At 43.4% G+C, this 23,905-nt stretch overlaps 1 protein-coding gene across 1 annotated transcript; it reads right to left on the bottom strand.

Annotated features, from left to right (window-relative positions):
* Nucleotides 1–559: 559 nt before the first annotated feature.
* On the bottom strand, nt 560–23,905 carry nup205 (nucleoporin 205). Its single transcript, XM_015010994.2, has 42 exons — nt 23,696–23,905; nt 21,933–22,075; nt 21,658–21,829; nt 21,440–21,584; nt 20,483–20,642; nt 20,162–20,390; nt 19,924–20,088; nt 19,289–19,464; nt 19,079–19,195; nt 18,193–18,330; nt 17,973–18,123; nt 16,906–17,111; nt 16,622–16,804; nt 15,533–15,583; nt 15,249–15,458; nt 14,672–14,909; nt 12,306–12,495; nt 12,104–12,224; nt 11,310–11,391; nt 10,831–10,995; nt 10,632–10,756; nt 10,444–10,558; nt 9,743–9,892; nt 9,495–9,569; nt 8,899–9,056; nt 8,732–8,812; nt 8,397–8,588; nt 7,744–7,945; nt 7,569–7,667; nt 7,343–7,491; nt 6,251–6,442; nt 6,064–6,185; nt 5,319–5,451; nt 4,621–4,747; nt 4,417–4,490; nt 3,494–3,622; nt 3,287–3,413; nt 3,012–3,184; nt 2,124–2,253; nt 1,703–1,831; nt 1,435–1,511; nt 560–889 (listed from the first exon to the last, which is right to left on the bottom strand). Exons 1-42 carry the CDS (start codon nt 23,721–23,723, stop codon nt 737–739), a joined length of 5,982 nt encoding a protein of 1,993 aa, XP_014866480.2. The 5' UTR covers nt 23,724–23,905; the 3' UTR covers nt 560–736.

Genomic DNA, 23,905 nt, shown 5'->3' with positions numbered 1-23,905 from the left:
TGTGCCGCTATCATTGTAAAGATATTAAATGTTTCCAGAGGGGGCGCTGTGGTGGTGCAGGGGCACAGCACAACCCACGTATCGAGGCCCTAGTCCTCATGGTGGTGGTCGCAGGTTCAATTCCCGTCCTGTCGACATTTGCCGCATGTCTTCCCTCTGATTGCCCTCTTTCCTGTTGAACTACTTTCAAATAAAGGCCTCTAGAGTCAACAAAACCTAAAAAAAATGCTTCCAGGGGTCATGAGGTCAATCAGCCCTCCCTCACCTTCTTCAAATAGAGAAAATTGATGTCAACTTGACTACATTTGGCTTTGAAGATATGAAATTTTGAAGATCATTTTTGATTTTGTAAAAGTGGTGGGGACAGGGACTGGTTGACCTTTTGACCTTTAAACTTTCATTGATATCTTCAAAGTCAAAGTAGCACAAACAAGTTTTGCTGCACAAACTTAGTCGAGTTGATTGACACCAATTTTGTGATTTCATTTTCCAGGAGACCTAAGCCACAGTAAAAATTTATTTTTCTTTTCATGTTCTAGTTTTAAGTGTAATAAAAACATTTTACATATTTAGAAAAGATTTATTTTCAGAAAAGAAAAACATTGACAAACCAGAAGAATATCAAATTCTTAGTAGAAATATAGGTGCGTTCTTCAAACAATCGTCGACATTATTAGAATCGTGACAAAGCGACGCCGCATCAGAAGCATCGGGTCAGTCTTTTGCGCCGGAGCGCTCAGCTCTTGGGCTGCCGCAGCAAACCGCGGATCCTGCGGACCAGCGCCTGGATGAAGGTGTAGCGGGAGCGGACCTGGCTGTATTGACCTTCGACCTCCAGCAGCTTCCTCTGCAGAGCCTCGCCGAAGCCTGCAGCCATGTCACCTTTCAGCTGCAGCACAGAGAAAAACGGAGTCGTGAGCATGTTATCGTATCGTTTATCGTTTATCATGATACATTTATAAGAATTTTTATACTTTGTTGTCACAGTAAATTCTAATAAATGTTCAAAACCCCCAAAACTGTATTTATGGTCCGAAATGGTAGTTTTAGCATTTTCTCCAGTTTGTTCGGCAATAAATACAAATCAATTTGAAAAGAATAAACGTTAAAACATTTTACAAATGCAAATGTTTTTTAACAGTTGCTCTTGTGGTTGTGGGTTATAATTGCTGTGACGCTCAGTTGCCTATAAAAAGACCTAAAAATGATGCAGTAAATAGTTCTTATTGTCAGTTATTATTGCAGTCGTACAACAATATTTTATAATAAAACTTTAAGTACGTATCACTTTCCTCCATCTTAGATTAGGTAAACTTTATTATCCTCAAGGGGAAATTTGCTTTGCACACAGCAAGAAAAATTGCAAATGCATAAAAAAAATAAATAAAACAGCATTACAATAATAGTAATATGAAAGATCTAAATGTTTCCTACCAGGTCCAGATCTTGCTGGCTGACTCTGGACAGTCCGATTCCACGGCCGCCGCCAGCCTGCAGCGCGCCAAGCGAATCTGAAAAACAGACGAGATGCAGAAATCTCTGAGTGCAAACAGAACAACAAGGCAAAGCGTCTCTTAAATCATAGATGTTTAACACACAACCAAAAAAATCTGGAGTTGAAACCTTCATTTTTCTAGAACATTTCAAAACCGTCAACCAGAATCTAAAACAAAACAGAACAACGGTCATGTTGTCGTCTCACCGTCCGCCAGCCGGGTTCTGAACAAACTGCTTCCAGGCAGCAGGGAGTCTTTTGGGTCGCTGGGAGTGCAGTGCAGCAGGTAGTACTCCAGATGGCGCCACAACACAAACAAGCAGGTCTCAATAACATCTGAGGAAGAGGTGAGTTAAGGCAGTTCTACACCAAAAGATTATGACCAGCTCTGTTTCTCTGACATCACCTGGTTGGTCTGCATGTCAGCATTTCACAGTGTGAAGCTTAAAATCATTCAGATTACATTACAATCCTCAATTTAAACTGCAACTAATTCACAATTGATAAACTGTCTAAATTGGTCTTTAAGGGAACCATCTTGGCCTGGCCACGCCCCTCAATGTATCTAGGCTCCGCCCACTTTATGTAGTGGGCGGGGCTAAACGTTCCTCTGTGAACAGAAGGATACAGGAGCACAAGGCCAGCAGTTTGGCTCTGTTGTTGATGAACTGGACCAGCCGCCGCCTGGCCAGCAGACTCCTCTGGACCGACGAGATCTTCTCCACGCCGCCCGGACCCGACACCAGGCCCTGGCACAGCTACACACAGCCACACACACACACAGTCGGCTACACAAGCTTCACTGAAAATATCATTTTAAAAGGCTACAAACATTTTTGGTGGCATAATAAACGTTCTGAAACATTTCTAGGAGCAAATGAGACACTAAGTTTTGATTTACCTTTTCTATTTTTTGTGAAAAATCTCCATATCCCTGCATTTTTATCACACCAACTCATAACTGAGTTTATTGCAAATTTTCAGCAAAAATGAATTAATCACTTGAAATCCAGTTAAAGTCCAAAACCGACACCGTGAGTAAAAAATGCATTAATAAAAAAATAAACGGAGCCATTTAAATTCTCCAGTGTGTGTCCGATCTGTCTGCTTGTTTCTCAGGTAGATTTTGGAAGATGAACAAATATTGCAAATATCTATTAAGTAGCAACACAAATTGATTTTTCACACACAAAAAAGATTTCTTCCATTTGTATCCATTTTATAAACCTTAAATTACATTTTTGCCATAAATGACCTTCATTTCACCACCTTTTGTGACTGTTTTTAAACACTGCTCATGTTGGAGAAGTTTTCTGTTTTCTGCGATGAAAGTACTCTCTATTAATGGCTGAATTTATAACCTTTAGTTTAAAGGATAAATAGAGAATTCTAAGTTAAATTTCCCCTCTGGAATTAAATAATTGATATAAATAAGTTGACAAGGTTCCGGCAGAGAACAGGCTGACTGACGTTCCGGTTTCTGACAGGATGTGGTTGTAAGCTGGTAGATGCTGACCTCCTTCAGCTCCTCTGGAGGAAGCTGCTCCAGGCTCTGCAGCTTTCCCAGGCTCTGCCTGTGGCTCTGGTGGAACTGGAAGAAATCTGCAGCGCTGTTCTTCAGCAGGTACAGAACCAGACCCAGGCTGGGAACGCGCGAGTGAGCGACAGACGGCACGGAGGACGAGAGATCTGGAAAAAACAAGAAGAGCCTCTTTAAGCAAAATAAAGTGATTCAGGCACAGATTTTAAAAGTACAACACTGGAAGGAGTGAGTGGAGCGATGCGACCCACCTGAGCGCGCTCCGTCTCGGCCGGCCGGCTCGCTGCCTGACGGGCTGAACAGGCAGATGCTGAACTGGGCCTGGGAGGAGCTCTGCAGCAGCAGCGTCTGGCAGTACTCCATGATGTTAGCGCACACCTGCAGGACGGAGCAGACATGCGTCAGCAGCAATGGCCTCAGACCGGACAGGAGGCGGACTCTGCTTCAGGCGGTCAGACCTGCATCATGGCCGCCTCCATTTCCTCCCGTCGTTCGGCCGAGTCTCCGGGTGAAGAAACGTCCGCCTGCTTCAGCAGCCGCTCCCGCTCGCTTCCTGCGAGGCGACCCAGCAGGGACAGGCACAGCCGCTGAAAACCAGACACCTGTTACTGTTTTTATTCAGGCTTCACAACTCAAGACTTTTATCAATGAAATGAGTTGCACAACATGCTGCTGTTAGCTTAGTGCTAACCGTAACAGCAGCAGCAACTGTTTCTGGGGAACTTTAGCCACTCTGTGACATTTCTAGGTCTGTTTGAGGCTCTTTTCCATTTTATTTATGGTTTCTATAATGTGTGGTTTTATTTGAGTTTTACTTATTGTGTTTTAAAATATGTCTCAGTTTTAGAGTTCTTTACAAGATTAAATCTTATCAGTCTTTGAAAGAGTTAACATGTGATGCCAGAGTCAATAAATGACTTTAAAATGATCTGAAAACAAAAATAAATTCAGGGACAGAAAACCTGTCAGTGTGTCAGGCCCAACACGCCGTATTTCACTTACATTTTAAGATTAATTTAAAAGATTTTAATGATGCACAAACACCTGCACACTATTTAATGACAACATTAAAAATAAGTATTAGCTGCAAAGTTGTCTTAATAGTTGATTGTGATTTTCAGCAGGTTTCTGAAATACTGAAACAAAACAACAATGAAAATGTTTTCAGAGTTTGGTGGATTTTAAAATGCCTTGAATGGAGACATAAATGCTTCCAAGCACAGATTAGAAACTTTTAAAATTTATCTGCTTTGTTAGACATTTTTACAGCCAGTTTGTTTCAAATCAAACATTTTACCAGATTCATCCAGACCTGGAAATAATTTAATGTCTGTAGAAAGGAGGTAGAGCCCCAGGAAGCTTCACTATTGACGTGATTCACCTGAAATCTGGTGATGTGACCCTGGAACTCCATCAGAGCGGCGCTGTTGATGTCTCCTCCCATCTCCAGGATGCCTAGCAGGACAGAAACCTGATTAAGACGCTGAATCAAAGGGAATACGCCACAGAAAAACAATGAAATGACAACAATGTAGTTAATAAAAAGATGCAACAAGCCTTTTCTGCTCTTGTTGAGGTTTTTTACCTGGCAGAGCGGTTTTACTGATGATGGCCGTGAGCAGAGAGAGTTCCTTCAGAGCTCCCAGACTCAGATCCTGACAGCGCAGCAAAGACTGAACCGTGTCTGCATGGACGATCAGCCACTGGAGGACCTGCACACACACACACACACACGCACGCACGCACGCACGCACGCACGCACGCACACACACACACACACACACACACACACACACACACACACACTTAGGCCTTTATGTAATACAGAGCTGCATCTTTTACATTATATTATTTGCAGCTGAAGCAACAGATCGGATTAATCGGGATGAATCAATTATTGAAATTGAGGTAAATTAATTTAGTAATCAATTAATTGCTAACTGGAATAGAGAAGCTAAAAAATGTCTTTACATGCAACTGTACAAAAAATATTTACATGTTGCATTTCAGATAAAAACATCTTCGTCTGTAAATATGTTTTAGCCAAAACGTCGCCTGGTTCAGGTTCACTAAGGGACTGCTGTGGTTTTACATGTCAGATGATAAAATGTTTATTTTCTTAATAAAAGGAAGTCAATTATTTGTTACTTGCATCTTTTTCCAATATTGCATCAAACGAGCTTAAGTGGTTAAATGAAAAATCTACTGAATGTTTTTTTTATCCAATTAATCATCAGAATAACACAATCGATAGCTGCAGCCCTTATAAAGAGTTGTGTTCACCTGCGCCGCCCCCTGCTGGTGGTTCATGGACGTAGACGTCAGTATGACCTGGAGAAGCTTCAGGGTTGGTAGGAGGATCTGCCTGTAGCGATCTATCGGACTCGGGATGAAGCCCGACGGATCCCTCATCATCCTGAGTTACCATGGCAACAAACACAGTCAGACACCAGGCTAGGATTAGCGCTGAGCTAACATCACTCTTTTTACACAATAACATTTTCAAACTTTATTTAAATTAAATAAAATGTCATGTTTTGAAATGTCTCTTTTACAAACCGTACGCAGCTGAACAAAACACAAACAAAAAAAAAAATCCCCCAATTTCAATAATTTATTTAATTTATAAAATGTAAGTCATGAGGAGTAATAAATATTCATTACATTGAAACAATCCAAGCTAATCTTGTTCAGGTAAAAATGTTCTTACCAGGTTTTATAAACTTTATCACATTGAAATCGTTTTGATTTTTAGTTTTCTTTAACTTCAGTGTGAAAAAAAAGATGCAAGTATTTTTATTAGGTGTATAAAAATATGTGGTAAAATAATGTTGTACAAATTTAGTCTTACTAAACTGTGAGGCTTGAATGTGAAGCACTTTCAAGGACTTCAAACAGAAATCAAGGACTTTCCAAACCTGAAATATGAACTCTGAAAATAGCCTATTATAAAAATTTGCCCATTTGTTGTGTTAAATGTTCAGAAAAGTAAAGTATTCCAGGATCAGAGGCATGTTGAGCTCGGTACCTGTGGGAGTCGGAGTCGGGAACCATGTCGAACACCTGGCACTCGATCAGCTGCGCCACCAGGCCGCAGCGCAGCAGCTCCACGGCTCCCTGCCCACTTTTCGCCACACGAGTCAGCAGAGCCTGCAGCCACACAGTCCGTTAGCTTCACCTGCAAACACCTGGAGCGTCTGAGCGGCGCCGCTCACCATCTTGCTTTCGTAGATGTAGAGCGGCTTGAGGAGGGGCGGCTGCGGCGCCAGCAGGCTCTGCAGGGCGGCGTCGTCCTGCCGCAGACTCTCCACCACAGAGCGCAGGTAGCCGCTGTTACACACGTAGAGCAGCCACTGATTCTGACGATCGATGGACAGGATGCGGTCCAGAACGGCCAGAGCCAGCATCTGACCCGAAGCGAAGGGAAACAGAACCAGGAATCAGTGGCAGATCGCTACCGGATGAAAAAACCTCAAACAGCTGATCCAAGATAAACTCGCGCTTCACTAGTTCCTTTTCAAAATGGTTCAGTTGTCCACAAACACGAGTCGGTTCAAATCCTAAGAAGACAAACAACTAACGATGCGTTCACAGCAGTTCTGTTCAGTCCGCTTTAATCCAACTCCAGTCCGTCTGCTTAGAAAGTCCAGTTCGTTTGTGAGGTGTGGTTAAATAATCAACTTAAAAATAAAAAATCAAACTGTGGTTCCTCGGTCTGGGTCCAGCTGAAGTGGAGAGCGGACCAGAGACCGCTCTAAAAGCGGGAAATGGACTGCAGCGCAAGGCATTCTGGGTAAATACAACCAAAACAAAAGTGCTAGCCTAGCGCTAGCAGCAGAAATGTCTCGTGGTCTTTAGCCTAAAGAGAAATCCTCCAACCGCTAAAATCTGAGACCTCCATTTTGTTTCCATCTGGTGAAACAGGAAGTTGCTCTCAGTGTCTTCAGAGGTTTTTGTTGGAGCTAAACTGATCCGATGTCAATATCTGTATCGGTCCTAATAATCACAAAATGTCTAGATCGGATATCAGCGGCAAAGTGTCTGAAACATGAGGCAGATCTGTTCAGATCTGCTGTTCTGAGTCACTTCATGCTTTATTATTTATTTTACTCTTTATCTAGAAATCCTAATTACACGATCCGAGCAGAGGAAGAGAACCACAGCTGGAGATGCTGTGGGATGGACCGATAGAACCCAGCCTGCCGGACTATCAGGAGGAAAAACCCTTAAATCATCTATTTTAGTGGAAAACCAGCAGACTGAGGTAAAATGACTCAGAGTGGGAGTCCAGAAGCCAGTTCTCTCACCCTGCTTATTTCGTGGCCGTCACAGGCGTCCCTACAGACGACCTCCATCAGCGTTTTGCCGTAGCTTTCGATGATGGCGAGATTCTCCCTTTGCAGTTTGGAGAATCCGTCTTCGGGAGCCGTCAGTCGCTCCCACATGGCTTTTCCAGCTGCAGAAACAAAGACAAGTTCTGGTAAATTCTCCTTTCCCTTCAAAGATCGCCAATAATGTCAGCTGGAGTTGTACCGGTCTGCAGAGTGTCTGGCTCCTCTGGTTTCTGGGCCATTTGCAGGTAATACAGCAGAGAGCCGTACAGGTGCGCACGCAGCCGCTGGTATCCGCCTCCTTCAGAACGGAAAAAATGGCGTTTTAATCACAGATTTCCTGTCCGATAGAAAGCAGGGAGGAAACAACGACCAACCGGTGCAGAGGATGAAGTCCAGCAGCTTGCGGAGGATGAGGTGGAGGGCGGAGTTAGCGATGGAGGCGAAGCCAGAAGACGCTTCTGATCCCACGCCCTGCTGCTGCTCCGAGAGCACCGATTGGCTGAGCTGGGCGGTCAGGGTGAAGACGGCGCCGGCAACGATGGGCATCAACTCTCCTGCTGCGTCCTCCGATAAAACCTGGAGTCACCATAACTGATGTTACGGGACGATAAAATGTCCCAGAAATGACTGGGATAAATGATAACGTTGTTGTTTTGAGGCCATTTTAAAATATTAATGATAACGGAATAATAACACAAGTTTTCCCTCTCAAAGGCCAAAAAGCATTTAACACTGGAGCTGGAAAATATTTTAAATATACAAAATAAAATAAGTTTAAACTGATTTAACTTCAGACAGACAACTTTTTCAGGTGTATGTAAATATCTGGTTTCAACTGTAAATGTTTTCCAAATTTAGGCTTTTAAACAAATGCTTGATTTCACTTAATTACAAAACTCTGCAGCACTTTCAAGGACTTCAAAATCAAAACCTTGAAAACACTTAAATGACTTTCAAGCATTTTCTAGGATTTCCAGGCTTGAACCAAACTCTGAGCCAACATAAGGGATGCAGACGAGTCGGTGACCTTATCGAAGAGGTCGAGCAGCAGGTCTCTGATGATGAGCTGCCGGTCGTCAGCAGGAATCAGGTCAGCTGGGCAGGCGGTCAGCAGCGTCTCCACCAGGCTCCTCCAGGACTGCAGCGCGTGCCGCTTGGCGCTCAGGCTGCGGCGGACGCGGTTCCGCTCCACCACCTGCTGCAGGATGGAGTTCACCTCCTGAGGGAAAAACAAAACGACGCAGAGACGAAGGACGGAGTCAGAAAAACGATTTTTAATATAAAGATAAAAGTTCAGAACTCAAGACGGCTGGACGGACAGACTGCTGTTCACTCAGATGGATGTATGGGGGGTGTACTTACTTCCATGAGCAGCGGTCTCTGTCCGATGGCGGCCATGCCCTGCAGGGCGTTCACCTCGGCCACCAGCACTCTGTGCAGCAACTGGGAACAAAGTGGGAAAGCAGAATGAAACTGGGAGAAATCCAGACGGAGAAGCAGGCGAACCAGCAGGCCGTCGTCAAACTGACCTTGACGTTGCAGACGGTGTGACCCTGTTCGTTCACGTGCTCACAGTTGGAGATCACCTGTTCGATCTGAGCGCGCTCAAAGAAGTCCAGCTGCAGCAGCTCCGGTAAGTCCTGACTGAAGTCGATGGCGTCCAGAACGCTGAGCAGCTTCCTGCGCACTGATGGAGGAAAACACCAACACACACTCCGACATGAGGAGGATTTACCGAGGCTCACACACTTCGACACATGCCTGGGAAAAGGGCTGGGCATCAAATTGACTTTATGAATTAATTGATTGTTTAGTTTTTAAAGAGTTTTTGAAAATCAGGATTTATTTTCCATGAATGCCTCCCTGGGTTTCCAAAGTTCAGTGACGTCAGAGAAATTTTCTGTCAAAATTTGAAAATTCTCTGAGCTCCGAAAGTTGAACATTTTTGACTTTTAAAACTCCAATTTAAAGGTTTTTCTAGAAAAGTTTGGGGTAAATTTACTCCTTTTCTATCTCCAATGGCCCTAAAACGCCGTCGTTTATCTGGCATGAAAAACATCGGAGGTTTTATTTAAGCCACATCGGCCAGTTCTACCTAAAGATGAGCTTCACTTTTGGCACAAACCTTTAGAGACCGTCTCAAAGTGGAGGAAACCGCTGACTGATCTGCTGTCTTCTTCCATGCCAGACTCTCCATCAGCTGGAAAAAACACAGCTTTGAGGTCAACTATGCTGCACAGCATTGCAAAACGCAACATTTTAAAACAGATTTTCTATTTTTTAATGACCATATTGAATAAAACTTCCTTTAAAGACTGAAGATAAAAGCAGCAGCTGTGCTGTAATCCTCAGCAGACCGGGCCCACGGCGTACCTGCGTGCTGCAGGTGCGGCTGGTCGTCCAGCAGCAGGCTGACGAGGCGCTGCGTGTGCGAGCGCTGCCGGTTCAGCGAGGTCACCCTCAGCTCGATGGCGGCCGTCTTCATGAGCCACGACATCTGGGACAGCGTCGCAATCTGGTTCTCTGCAGACAAACGCATCACAATCAGGAAAATAACACCAACACTCACTCGCATGGTTATTATGGGACGGTTTGGATCCGGGGTGTGCAACCGGCCGCCGTGGCTCCAAATAACTTCAGCAAAAATGATGAAGAACAGAGAAAAAATCTAAGTTAATAATTAAAAACATGCTGGCATTAGCAGATTTAGAGGCAGTATCTGTTTAATGTTTCCACAAAGAATTAAACTAACAGTATCAGGAATATTCTCTTTTTCTGAACCATTTTTATGTCAAACTTGCACATTTTTTTCTGACAGTTTTCAATGAAAAATTAATGTGCTGTTGAATAAAACGTATTAATTCTTTGACATTCTGTAAGTTAAAATGTGAAAAAAATTACTGTTTTACTGAAAAATATTTAAAGTTTAAAGAGTTAAATCGCTGATGCGAGTCGTTTGTCCATCCAGAAGCAGAACTGTGCATCTGCTTCCTGACACCAGGGGGCGCTCCAGTCATATGAATGAGCTTCACTGCTGTAAAGGTTGGATGTCTCAGCAGGTATTCTGAACTCACCTGTCAGGACGAAGGGGAGGTGCTGCAGGTGGGAGAACAGGAAGTCCTGGCTGGTCCTCAGGTAGCGCATGGTGGGTCCAGATGTGTCAGGACAGGCGCACAGCTGGTAGATCACCTGAAACACCACACAAACTGTGCAACTCAGACAAAACATTTCAATCCAACAACATTTCAGTGACGAAGGTTACCTGGTAGCAGAGCTCCGCCAGGTGAGGCGCCTGCTGGGTGAGGACGGGTCCGGACCGTTTCTCTGTGCCGCGCTGCAGCAGACTCAGGATGGCGTGCAGGCAGCTGCGCGGACACCCCAGCACACCTGCAGCGGTTCAGACGACGCTCACATCACCTGGTCACAACCATCAACAGGTGAGCTCAATCCGCTGCACTCACCTGGATCCTGCAGGTTGGTGGAAGCCACCGGCTTCTTGACTTCATAACCCAGCAGGTAGAGCGCCAGGTTGGGCGCCTTCAGCTCCAAGGAGGTGATGAGCAGGTTCAGGATGTGGATCTGGGTTTCATGTCGGATTCTCGCCACTTTCTTTGGTCGATCAACATCTAAGGACCAACAACTCTGATTGGTCAGTTTCACTGCCTCAAGTTTTTCATTTTACAGAATTCTATTTTCTCTCTTTTTACCAAAAATTTGATGATGAAAGTTTTCAGTTTGGTGCTTTTATGAAGAAACTATTTAATTTACAGACTTCATAATTCATTTTATTTGTTGCTTCTGTTCTATATTACCTGAAAATGGTCTCAAAGCAACAATGTCATCGTTTACAGCAATAACATCTGGAAACATTTATCATCCAGCAAAATTAGTTATCATGACAGATTTAGCAGTTAAATATTAGACAACAGAAGTGAATCACCATCTTCTCCTTCTGTTCCTTCTTCTGCCTCTTCGTTGTCCAAACACTCCACAAATCCAGCCATCAGCTTTTCGCTCACCGCCTGAACCACAAGAGAAAACATGAAATTATTTACAAAGATTTCTATGTGAAACTGGAAGGAAGCTTCAGACTTAGAGAGCAAATCATGCGGATCCATCATTAGTTTAAACATCAGACTTAATTTGAGAAAATCTACAGTGAAAATATTGAAGGCCGTTTTATTTTTTAAATAAAATATTGTCACCCGGATGCCGCCATGTTGTCTTCACTTAAATGCATCCTGGGGAGATTTCATATGCTAGGTGCTACAGCGCTAGCTTCATCCAGCCAGCGCAGTAATTATTTTGCACATTAAAGTTATAAAGTGCTAATAAACAGCAGATCAGACGCCCATCATGTTTGTCTGATTCAGGGACGTCTTACATTTAAACACATCAAAACTCTGATGCTGTTTTCCTCAGTCCAGATGTTTTGTGGGCGGCCCTCATCAGCCTCCATCACTTTGACTCTTTTGTTTATAGACATCAGCCCATTTTGTCCCAGCATGCATTGCACAATACAGAAAAATGGCAACCCCCGTAGGTAAAAAATATAACAAAGATACAAACTTTTTGAAGTAATCATGAGTTTTTATGCATCACAAACAACAACTTCTGCTTTAAGAGGAAAATTACAACATATATAGGCCAACATGGATCCCTTACATTTAAATTACAGCTGAAAGCTTTAAAACATTTATCTTAGCAGCTGTAGTGTGCTTGAGCTGTGCAGACCTGGTCGTGTGTGAAATCTCCCACCAGCCGTATCTGGATGTTGGGGTAGTTGGCGATGCGTCGCAGAATCCTGGCGCTCTGGAAAGCAGCTTCTGGGTTTGAGCTGCTGTGGTAAAGATACCTGCAGCAGAAACCGATCATGAGGTCAATAATCTGAACCTGCAACAAGACAAAGCGACTGGACCGACATCCGAGTGCGTACCTGGCGATGTTTACGATGTGGTCGGCTCTCCTGGTCTGCGGACTGACGCCCTGGAAGAGCTGCTCCAGGGGCGAGACGAGCAGAGACGACTGGCTCTCCCGCAGCAGGTCCATGAACATCACCTCCTTCTGCAGCGCCAGGTCCAGCAGGCACAGGCAGTGCAGCACGGCGGACTCCAGGTGCTTCTTACCTGGAAGGCATAGGGGTCAAACTTAAGGCCTGGGGGCCAAATCTGGCCCAATATATGCTTTTATGTGGCCTTTTAAACTTTAGAACTTTTATAATTTAAAGAGCCAAATTTACCCTCAGTCCAGTGAAACAAAACTTTAGAGCCAAAAATGTTATGTGACCTTTTGGGAAAAAAAGATAAATATATGCTCTAGGAATTTGTTTGTTAGTTTTAAAGAAACACGCAACGGAAAACGTAAATCTTTGTAAACAAATAAACACATTTTCTTCTGTGGGATGTTGACATTTGTGGAAAATTATGTAAAAGACAAAAAAAAAACATACTTTTAAAACTAAAGATTGAAAAATAGATCTAATAAACATCTTTATGCAATGCAAGTATTCCATAAGTTAAACATATTCTACATGTTAAATAGGGCTGTTGTAAACGAATATTTTAGTAATCGAGTAATCTATCGATTATTCTTACGATTAATCGAGTAATCGGATAAAAAAAAATTCTAAAATGAAATATTGGTAAATCTGGCATAATACCGGTGTTACTATCAGATATCAATATCAGTCCAATTTTTCATATTTGAGCATCCCTAACAGTTGCTTTTTTGTAGTTTAGAAAACTAACCTGTAACAATAATAGCTCACTTTCTAAGTTAACCAGAAGAAAAGTTATAGAAAAATCTGAAATTATATTGAATTTAATAACAAAGAGGCAGGCTCACAAATATGCTTATAAAAAATGTCTACAATCCAGCTTTTAGTTTATGTATTCATCTTCAGTGAGTTTAATAGATTAATTAAACTCACCTTGCCACCTAACCTGTCACGCTTTGGGTTTGAAAATACGGGAAATGCCGCCTGGAGTGGGAGGAGAGGGCGAATGAACGAACATGGGGTGGAGGGGAGGAAATAGACCAGCGGACTGACGAACCGTTAGACCGGGGGACGAACACGGGGGAAGCAATACGGGATATTTACGACACCTTCACTGGTCACACTCAGAAACTCATCTACCAGCCATGTACGATGCGCTCCGCCACCCGTTTCTTCAGACCGGGATATGAAATTTATTGTGCGGTTCGTCGGTAAAGCTACATTTACACGGTAAGCATCAGCTACTCAGCCGCCCGCCCTGTTCAGGCTATCCGCTCACCTCAGCGCTCTTCCCGCCGTTCGCTTTCAACCAGCAGCCCCGGAGGAGAAATGCTGCCGTACTCCAGGCATTCCCCAGTCATTTTAAGGATGCTTATTGGTTCCCCAAAAACGATAAAAAGTCGGGCATTATCATCAATCAATAAAATCCCCACGGGCCAATCTTGAAGATTGGACTTTATGCCGCTGAGACTTAGCTTTTGTCAACAACTCAGAGGCGGAAGTGAGAGCTCCGCGCAACGCAAATGAAGTCCCGGCCGGAACACGGTGCGCTAACTAATAAAACATAAATTAACGAAGCTTCGAGGCAGGTAAATTTTCCTCGAGGAATTTTAGTAATCGAGGTACTCGAATCATTCGAGGAATCGTTTCAGCCCTAATGTTAAACATTAGTTATTTCTAAATCAACTGCTGTGACGGGTTCAAAGAGACTACTTGCTGTACAAACACGTCCATATTTTTGCACAAAATCATCTTTGGACAACAAAATCTTAGTCTGGTCAGTTCTGCCTATTTTCAGCTGATTTAAGGTTTACTGTCACTTTAAATCCAAATGAGCTGCTGCCGGCCACGCCCCCCAACTCAACGTTTGCACTCGCACATAAAAATGGCTGCAAACAGATGAGCAATTATTCAACCATGTCTTTGAAAAGCAAAACTGGAGCCTCCTGCACAACCAATTGGAATGTAGTAGGTGGTTTCAGGATGGTAAACTCTTTGTCTTTTCCAGCAGCCATTGTACAGCATATACAGACCAAATGTGCTGGAGCTCAGCTTGGGTTGCTAGGTGACGAGCAACGCTGGCTGATTTGTGATGTTACATTCAGGAGGTTTTGGAAATGGCTCATAATCCAGCAAATTTTAACTTGTCTCCAAAAACCAGCTGGGAGGGATTTTTAAGCACTTTGTTTTTAGAAGCTGTAGAAACCCCACATGGAAGTACAAAAACATGCAAAATGTGAATTTTACAAAATATGTCCTCTTAAAAAAAAAAAGAAGCCTTCGGCAGGCAGAGAGCCTTTCCTCACCGGGGAAGGGAGCGTAGGTGTCCAGCTGGCGGACGCCCTCCTCCAGCAGGCTGAGGCAGAGCGCCAGCATGGGCGAGTCGTTGAGCAGGTGGAACATGATGTTGTGGCCGGGCGGCTTGTGAGCGAGGACCTGCTCCCCCTGCAGCTCCACCGTCTCCTGCACGAAGTCCGAAGGCTGCGGCTCGTAGTCGCGCAGCAGCTTGTGGAAAACCTCCAGGACGCCGTCAGCGACCTCCCACTGACAGAAGAAGAAACGGGTTTGTATCAGTTTAAAGAATCTATCAAACATTTTCAGATAAACATTTTATCTCACTTTGGAGATAAAAACAAATGAACCTCTGTTAATACAGCTTCATTACACTTTAACTGTTCTTTTTTTTTTTTTTTTCAAATATACCCGTTTATACTCTTCACTTATTTATCAGGTTTTATACCATAAACATACAAATATGAGCTGGTGTGACAGTAAAAATCCTTGAATTCTTTAATATAATTTATTACTTTGTAAGTAAATGTTTTGTGGTAATATTCTACATTCCACAGCTGGGATAAAATAAAATATAGCAAAATGTTTTACCTTCTCGGCTGGACGGCGATACGCTCGGGTCGGGAACGGGAGGAACACGGAGTCACGCAGGAAGTTCAGGTAGGGCTGGAAGCCGGGAACGCGAAGCCCCGCCCCCAAATTACCAGGTACGCTGCTCTCCACCAGGGTGCTGATGAGGTGGCAGAAGGCCCGGGTCAGAGGATACTCCTCACAGCTCGACTCGATCTCATTCAGCTCCACCTGAGAGCCAAACACAACCAGAATCAGACGGATCCAGATCTGATGACAGGGTGAAAACCCAGACAAAGACCAACCTCAATCCCGGCTGCTTGCCTCTGGCCCGGCGCTCGGACAGTCTGAAGGATCTGGAAAACACAAAACAGTCATGAAAGGAGCGAGGCAGGGATCTGTCGCTTCTACTCCACTGCTCAATGTCTAGTTATAATCTGGGGTCAATACACAAAAAATCATAAAGTTCAAGTGGTTAAGTGAAGCAGAAGGAGGAGAAAACTCTGTGCTGAGTACACAACGTACAAATGACAATAAAAGCTTTACTTACAAAAATCAATCAATGTGACCATAAAAAAATATCAAATACCAAGAAACCGTGGAGGGAGTGTCTAAAGAACCTCTGGGGCCAGAACCAGAACAGCTGCAGATTAAATTAAACACAACTGGACTCTGGTTCTGATCTGGAAACATCTGAAGGCTTCTGGACATTCCTTCAGCAAGTCAGAGTAAAAACACGCCGTCAGTGTAGCTGCACCGTTTCCTGTCCTACCTGAGTTTCCTCCTGTCCTACCTGAGTTTCCTCCTGTCCTACCTGTGTTTCCTCCTGTCCTACCTGTGTTTCCTCCTGTCCTACCTGTGTTTCCTCCTGCACTACCTGTGTGTCTCCTGTCCTACCTGTGTTTCCTCCTGTCCTACCTGTGTTTCCTCCTGCACTACCTGTGTGTCTCCTGTCCTACCTGTGTTTCCTCCTGTCCTACCTGTGTTTCCTCCTGTCCTACCTGTGTTTCCTCCTGTCCTACCTGTGTTTCCTCCTGTCCTACATGTGTTTCCTCCTGCACTACCTGTGTTTCCTCCTGCACTACCTGTGTTTCCTCCTGCCCTACCTGTGTTTCCTCCTGCACTACCTGTGTGTCTCCTGTCCTACCTGTGTTTCCTCCTGTCCTACCTGTGTTTCCTCCTGTCCTACCTGTGTTTCCTCCTGCACTACCTGTGTTTCCTCCTGCACTACCTGTGTGTCTCCTGTCCTACCTGTGTTTCCTCCTGTCCTACCTGTGTTTCCTCCTGTCCTACCTGTGTGTCTCCTGTCCTACCTGTGTTTCCTCCTGCACTACCTGTGTGTCTCCTGTCCTACCTGTGTGTCTCCTGTCCTACCTGTGTGTCTCCTGTCCTACCTGTGTGTACTCCAGTGACTGCCAGAGAGACGCGGCGATCTCTGGCGACTTCCCGAAAGCCGCCAGCGACTGAAGGAGCTCCGCCTTCAGAACCGGAGGAACGCTGCACTGCAGCAATCCCAGCATCACCACCACCGGCGTCCACTGAGGGTGTTCGCACAAGGCCAGTCGAGCGTTCTCACTCTGCAGAGGAAAGTAATCATTACTAAGTGGATGAAGGAAGCAGAGAACCCTGCTGCTTCACAGTTACAGGAGCATCTTTAGGGCTGCTTGTCGTGTCGTACCCAGGTAATAATGGTGGTGAGGAGCTGCAGGAAGGCGGTGAGTCCCTCCAGCTCTCGCTGGGTGATTCCCCGCAGCGGCGGGTGGCGGTAGTGGGCCGAGTCCGGATTGGGAAGGTCTCGTCTCAGGTTCTCATGGTACAGCATGAGGGAGTGGAAGAAATGCTCCCAGGACACCGGACTGCCTGAAGCTCCCTGGATGTTGTCACCTGGACAGAGGGAAAAATCAGATGCTCTTCATGTCTAAAAGCCATAAAAAGAGCAACTTTCATGCTTTTCTAGACTCTTCAGAGAAGAGCAGAAGGAAACTAAACGAGGCTCTAAACTAACTTTTTGCTCTGGCTGCACTTTAACGTTTTTACTTATATGCACATTTAACATCATAGTTTTACAGTTTTTTTCTGTTTATAAAGGTAATATTGACTTGGAAAGGATTAATTAACAATCAAGTAAACAAAAAGTTTTTTTATTCGAAAAAGGAGTCAGTAGAGAAACTAAAAATAGTATTCAAATCAAAGTATCACTTCTCCAACATATTTTTACTCAAATAAAAGTAAAAAGTTTCCGATCAAGAAATTACTGGAGTAAAAAAGTATTTAGTAAAAAGGCGACTCGAGTAACTGATCAAAACATCATTTAATATTTAAAAATTACATCATCAAACAGATCAAAATATAAAGTTACTTGGAAATGTTGGCATTTTAAAGATCATTATAAATAAATACAAACTAACAAAAGCAGGGAAAAAAAATACATTTTTCAATATAAAACTTATGGAACTGTAAGAAAAGCTGCAGGTCTGAGTCTGGTGGAAGTTTCTCCTTCATTCAGTGACGTTGCCCACGGTGGAGCGAGGATCCAGAAATTTCACTCAGGAAGGAGTAGAAATACTTCACAAAGTAGTTCAAGTGAATAAACTCTATTATTTATTTCAGCTCTACTCAGCAGTTCAGCCTCGTCGCTCATCATGAAATTCAAAGTCTAATTTTACAGATTTCCATTTTAAAAAACAGCCGTCTCAGATCTGTTGTTATTAAAGAGTAATAATTGCTGTAAATGAGTTTTCTTACTGTGTGTAGCCCCGTTGGTCTTCAGGAGACTGAAGCAGTAGTGAGCACACTGCGGGCCGTTGGCGAGGCCTTTCAGCATGCTCAGATAGGAAATGTAGAGGGTGGAGGGCAGAAGGTCTCCCATCTGACGCACAAACTTTGACAGGACCACCTGCACCACAGAGCAACGTGAGCAGGACTGTTTGCTGAGCTGCAGCTCAGCGTCTGAACAAACCCTGACCTGTTTATGAGGCGGCCGCTGCAGCGCCATGCCCAGGTACGAGCCCTGCAGCGAGGCGTGCTGCAGAGACTCGGTGGGACACCAGAACTCCAGACCCAGCTCCAGTCCAAACGGGTCCTTACTGTAAAACTCCCCGATCTGACACACACACAACACATCAGACAGAATTCAGAAAGGCTGACTGAGATTTGTATAAATATGTCTGTGCCAAAGAGGCCAGTTGAAATAAGCAATGAATGAATTAATGGCATGATGAAATGAAATGAGCTGAATATTTTCCATTTATGTGATTTATTGTTTTCCTTTTTTCTCTCTCTTTCTACCAATAACTGGATGACAAAAGTCGGGGTGAACCGATTACAGTTTCTGGCCGATCGCTGATCTTTAGAAACTCTGACCTGCGATTCCAAATTTGGCTGAAACCAAATTTTTCTATGTTGTTAGCTTTAGCAAGAAATAAGAAGACAGTGGCTGATTTTCACACCTTTGCTGAGAGATCAGATCGGCTTCACACGTAAACATCGGCCGATCACCGATCTCCCGAAATTAAGGAAACAGGATGGCTGATAAATCGGTGCACTGTAGCTAAAAGTCTTCATTCTGTTGTTTTGGTCTCAATTAACCTTTTATTTGAAGGACATTTTGCTTACAGAGTTCACAATTCATTTTATTTGTTTATTTTGGATATTTAAAATGTTCCACTGTTAGATGTTCATTGGAATTTAAAGTCTGTTGATCTTTGAGAACATGTTCCTGCATTATTATGCCATTATCATTATAATACTTGAAAATTATGTCAAAACAATATAGTCATTTATTGCAATTATTTCATAGATAATTTATTGTCCAGCAAAATTTGTAATCAGGCAAAGCTGCAACGACTCACCAGAACCATGAGGTGATCCAAATCTTTCCGCAGTGATGATGGAAGTTCGCTGTCCATCTGCAGAGACATGTGCACCAGACGGGCGTCTTCATCAGCGCGGTTACGAAGCTGCTTCACCTGCAGACGCACAAAAAGGCATAAATAATTCAAATAAAATGTGTTATTTAGTGGATAAACTGAATTAAAACTGTCTGAAGAGGAACACCTGACCTTCATCGGCATGAGAGCAAGGAAGTCTGTGATGAGCGAATGGAGGCGACGGACGTAAAACTCTTCCTGGGCAAAAGCGCTGCATCCCAGAATCCCCTCCTTCATGAAGAGGAAGACGTCTCCCAGCAGAGCCTGGTCGGCCAGCGCCTCGTCCGCTTCGGTGAACTCAACCAGGGCTGAACACACACACACACACACACACACACACACACACACACACACACACCAGGTCAATCTGGAGCTTCACGGAAATCCAGCCAGCATCCACCAAGCAGTCAGAGACACTGAGAGTGGAGAGCGTTTTGGTAAAAATCAATAATCTGCAGACGATTCATGTTTAAACAGAAATACCAAAAGTTCTGCAAGAATTTGTAGCAAAAGTTTTTATAGTTGTCAGAAAATTAAAGATGGAAAAATTCACGATAACGAGCTGAGAGAAGAAAAGACGGAGGGATAATAAGGTCTACGGACATGAGAAGTAGGTTCTGGATCTTGTGTGTGTGACGTCACACTGCAACATGTCCAAAAACCAGACCTGAAACCTCTTAACCTCAAAGTCCTTCCAGGAACCAGCGGCCATTTTGAACCCAGATCTTAAAGCCTCACCTGACCCCTGACCCCTGCGGCAGCCTCACCTGACCCCTGCGGCAGCTGGGAGAGCACCCTGAGAGCCAGAGCCCAGGCCAGCCGGCACACGGCCTGCAGTCCTGGGAGTTTCCACGGCTGGCCGTCCATCAGGCGGCTGTGCACCGCCGAGACGTACTGCCTCTCCGTCAGCAGCGGCAGAGCCTGGAGCAGATCTGAGGGACAAACAGTGACACCGTCAGGCCGGCAGCGCCACAGCAGGTCGCATTCAAGCCGCGCATGCATCACCTTCTCTGTCTTCTGTTCCTTGCTCTATGAAGCTGACGTCCAAACAGTAGAGCAGAGCCATGACCAGAGCCAGGCTTACGCTGTCCAATGAGCCATCGGCCTGAGCCGTCACCGTCTCCAGGTGACCAATCAGAGCCAAGGTGTCGTCTCTGGTCAGCGGCGACTGACAGGTCCACGAAAACAAGCTGTCTGCCAGCGCCTGGCGACACTCTCTGATGAGGTCAGAAACCTGAAGCACAAACAAAACTGTCAGCTCAAATCTGGATAAAAAAGCAGGATAATTGTTGATGCTGCTGGTTGATCCAGGATGTTTGTTCCCACCTCCTTCCTGTGCTTTTCGTTCCCCAAGCCGCGCTCTTTCTGCAGCCGCTCAAACTCCCGCGTCACACTTATGTCTGACACCAAAGTCAGGATACGTTTGGTCAGTCCCTGGCTCATCAGCTCGTCTGTGAAACGGGTCGTCAAGGCAACCAGCTCCTCACTGTGATACGACGGATGGCAAGTCATAAAAACAACCAGGTAAAAGATGAGTGAATCAGTTATTTAAATAATCAATTATTCTGACGACTAATCAGATAAAAAAATTGCCACGTTCCGCAGATCTGTCATTTAATCACTTTTTCCTTTTTTATACAATATTAAAAATACAGTAAAAGATGCAAATAAAAAACTATTCCTTTATTAAATAAGCATATAAACATTTTATTGTCTAAAATAAGTAACCTAACCTTTCTTTAGTGTGGGGCTGAAATAATTAATCACAATCAATAGATTATTAAAATAATTATCAATTAATTTAGTGATCAATTAAATGTTAACTGGATCATACAGAAGTCATTTTCAGAGATGTAATTTAACCAAAACTCTCTTAGTGACAGTTTTAGCTTCATTCTGTAAAAAAATCTATTATTAAGCTACTTTTTCTATCCAACAATAAATAAAACACATCAGTTCGTCACTGTGCTGATGATCAGTCCAGGAAAAATGTCTGACCTTTTCACAAGCTGAAGATTGAATTTTTACAGCTGCAGATTCATCCTTTACTCACTAAGTTAATGCTGCTATTGCATTTTAGGGAATAATATGTTCATTTTCTTATTTAAAAAACGAATCATTTAGCATTCATTTAGTGTGAAAGCTGGAGTTTGTGTACTCCAGTTAACAAGTTAACTGATTACTAAATTAGTTGACAATTATCTATATAATCGATGAATATCGATAATTCGATTAATGGTTTCAGCCCTAAAGTCAAGCACTAAACATGACAATCAGGCTCACCTCAAATCCAGGGTGAACGTCTTGCCATGTCGTGACTGGATGAGCGTGCGCAGAGAGTTGGCGACGCACAGCTTCCCGTCCCAGTAGAGCAGAACGGCCACCAGGCCTCGCGTCAGGCCTGGAAAATGAGGCTGCTGTTGCTCACCTGGTGAACATAGAGGGATGCTTTAGGGATGATCAACGATTAAGTCAGCGTAGTCACATAACGTTCACATTACCAGCCAAGAGAAGCTCCAAAGCGGCCAGCTCTCCGATGTCAAACAGATCGCTGAGGATGAAGGCCTCGGTCAGAAGCTGCTCTGGAAGGAGCCGGGAGCCCTGCTGACCCTGGATGGCGATGCCTTCTGTGCTGGCTTTACGCACTTTTTCTCTCTGTTCTGCACTTTTTGGCTAAAAAAAAAAAACAAAAACAAAAACAAAAAAAACATATTTTTGCCACTTTCTGTTGGGTTAGAAGCTGATTAGGTTAATCAAAGTTGCTGCATTTCCTCACCGGATTCTTAAATAGGGAGAGAAAGTGAGGTTTGTGTTTCTTCAGCTGTAGATCCAGAAGGTGGACGGTCTCTGACTGTCTTCTCAGTATGGCTCCGTCTACCGTCTCCCACAGCTCTTTCAGTGGCCCCCACAGACTGGCCCCTGTGTGAGCACAAAGGTTAATCACTGAGTTGTACATGTTGGTTCTCTTAATGATGCCAAACATTGTCCTCTATGGCTACGTTCACACAGAGAGCAAAACATATCTGACTTTTTTCACAACAGTCTGAATGGCCCATTTCCAATCTTTAAACCCCCCAAAAAATCTAATCTGTTCTCCTTCCAGATGTGGAACTAAATCATATCCGATCATTTCCAAAGCGTCTGCAGTCTGAATGGTCACGCTGAATTTTATCTGACCTTTACGTGAGACATGCGTCGTAATTCTGCACCAGAAGACGCCAGATAGTAAATCTGGACATAAACAATGGCTGAAAATTATAATTCTGAACACAGCCTGAGTCAGTGAACGCATCACATGCCGAGCCCAACAATCCTGGTCCGACTCCACAGCCAAACAGTTTTCTCTCCAGACGCTGCAGTCAAAGTAAAGGCCGTTGCTGTTAGCTGGGCTTTCTGTTCATCAGTTTTCTTTGTCTTGTTCTGATACTGCAGCTCATAAACTGCTTACAATGTTATTTATAAAACTTCAAAAATCCCTGTTAACAAAAAATAAACACATCCAGTTTTACTTTGGTTTCTATTTGTTTAACTTTGGGTTAGTGACAGGGCACAACGTCAAACTATTAGTGCTTTATCTTAAAATGGGTTGATTTTTTTAAAACCAACCTAATAATATGTTAGTATTTTAAAGCATCTTTCTATCAAACATTCACTGATCTGATGTCTAACCAGAGCCAAAACCAGGGATCATGTAAGATGTAAGTAGTGAAAGTTGCGGTTATGCGTTATTCCTCAAAGCACATCATTTTCAAACACTTTGACACCAATTGCTAAAATGTTTTTGTTCTAAAGTTTTTTTTTTCTTTAGAATTTAACAATCTTGTTTCTTTAAGATGTTTCAAGAAAAATACATTTTTGCTCAATGTTCTCTACCGTCGTTTATAATGGGGAAAATTTATTTTAACAATAACAACCCATTTGCTGAATAAAGAAATATCAGAAATCCATTTGACAATGTTTTTATTGCAATTTCTCAAAAACAAAAGCAAAGGAAACGTTTCATTGCAGCATTAAAAAACGGAAAAAAATGTTCTTGTTTTTATTAACAATATTTTTGCTTTAGATTGCAAGTTTTTACAGGTTTAAAAGTAAACTGACGGCCATAAATTACCCCGTGATTTTGGTTTTTCAAAAGGTCTTTCTAATTTGCTAAGGATTAGCAATATATATGAATTTCAGAATTACTGTAAACCACAATATTATAAGTTAGTGTCAGTTTTACTCCCAAGTAGGAAAACGCAATAACCAACACTGCTGAGGAAAACGTTTAATTTAGAAAGACAGTCATTTTCTACAATTTTTTTTTTTTTTGAAAAAGCAACAGAATCGGTGTCTATCCTCCAACACACGGTTATTTAGCTTTCAATTGCATTAGCTATGCTAGGCTAGGCTAGCAGTCAGAACAATCCAGGCGGATCATGTTCAGACAAACAGACAGCGAGCTGAACCTTGGATTTATGAGCCTACCTGTGCGACATAAAAATGCAGGTTTAGAGAAACAGACATAACTAAATAAAGTCTTGAAATAAACATCATTACCTGAATTTACCGCCATCAGCACCGCCATGATGCAGTAAGAACTGTTCGGAAAGCAGGTTTTTTGTTTGTGCCGGTCCGAAATATAACATGAAAATATGCGATGCTTTCTCCTAATTATTTGAATAAAAATACTTGCGACAAATGATAGAAAATATTTCTTCAGTTACTGCATTATTTGAGTGTCTCAGAAGTGTCTGTTTTACTGTCTAA

This window comes from Poecilia mexicana, unplaced genomic scaffold, assembly GCF_051168715.1.
Source record: "Poecilia mexicana isolate PSO_F unplaced genomic scaffold, ASM5116871v1 scaffold_6, whole genome shotgun sequence".
NCBI lineage: Eukaryota > Metazoa > Chordata > Actinopteri > Cyprinodontiformes > Poeciliidae > Poecilia > Poecilia mexicana.
Note: the sequence above shows the minus strand (reverse complement) of the source record. Positions and strands in the feature narration are given on the sequence as shown.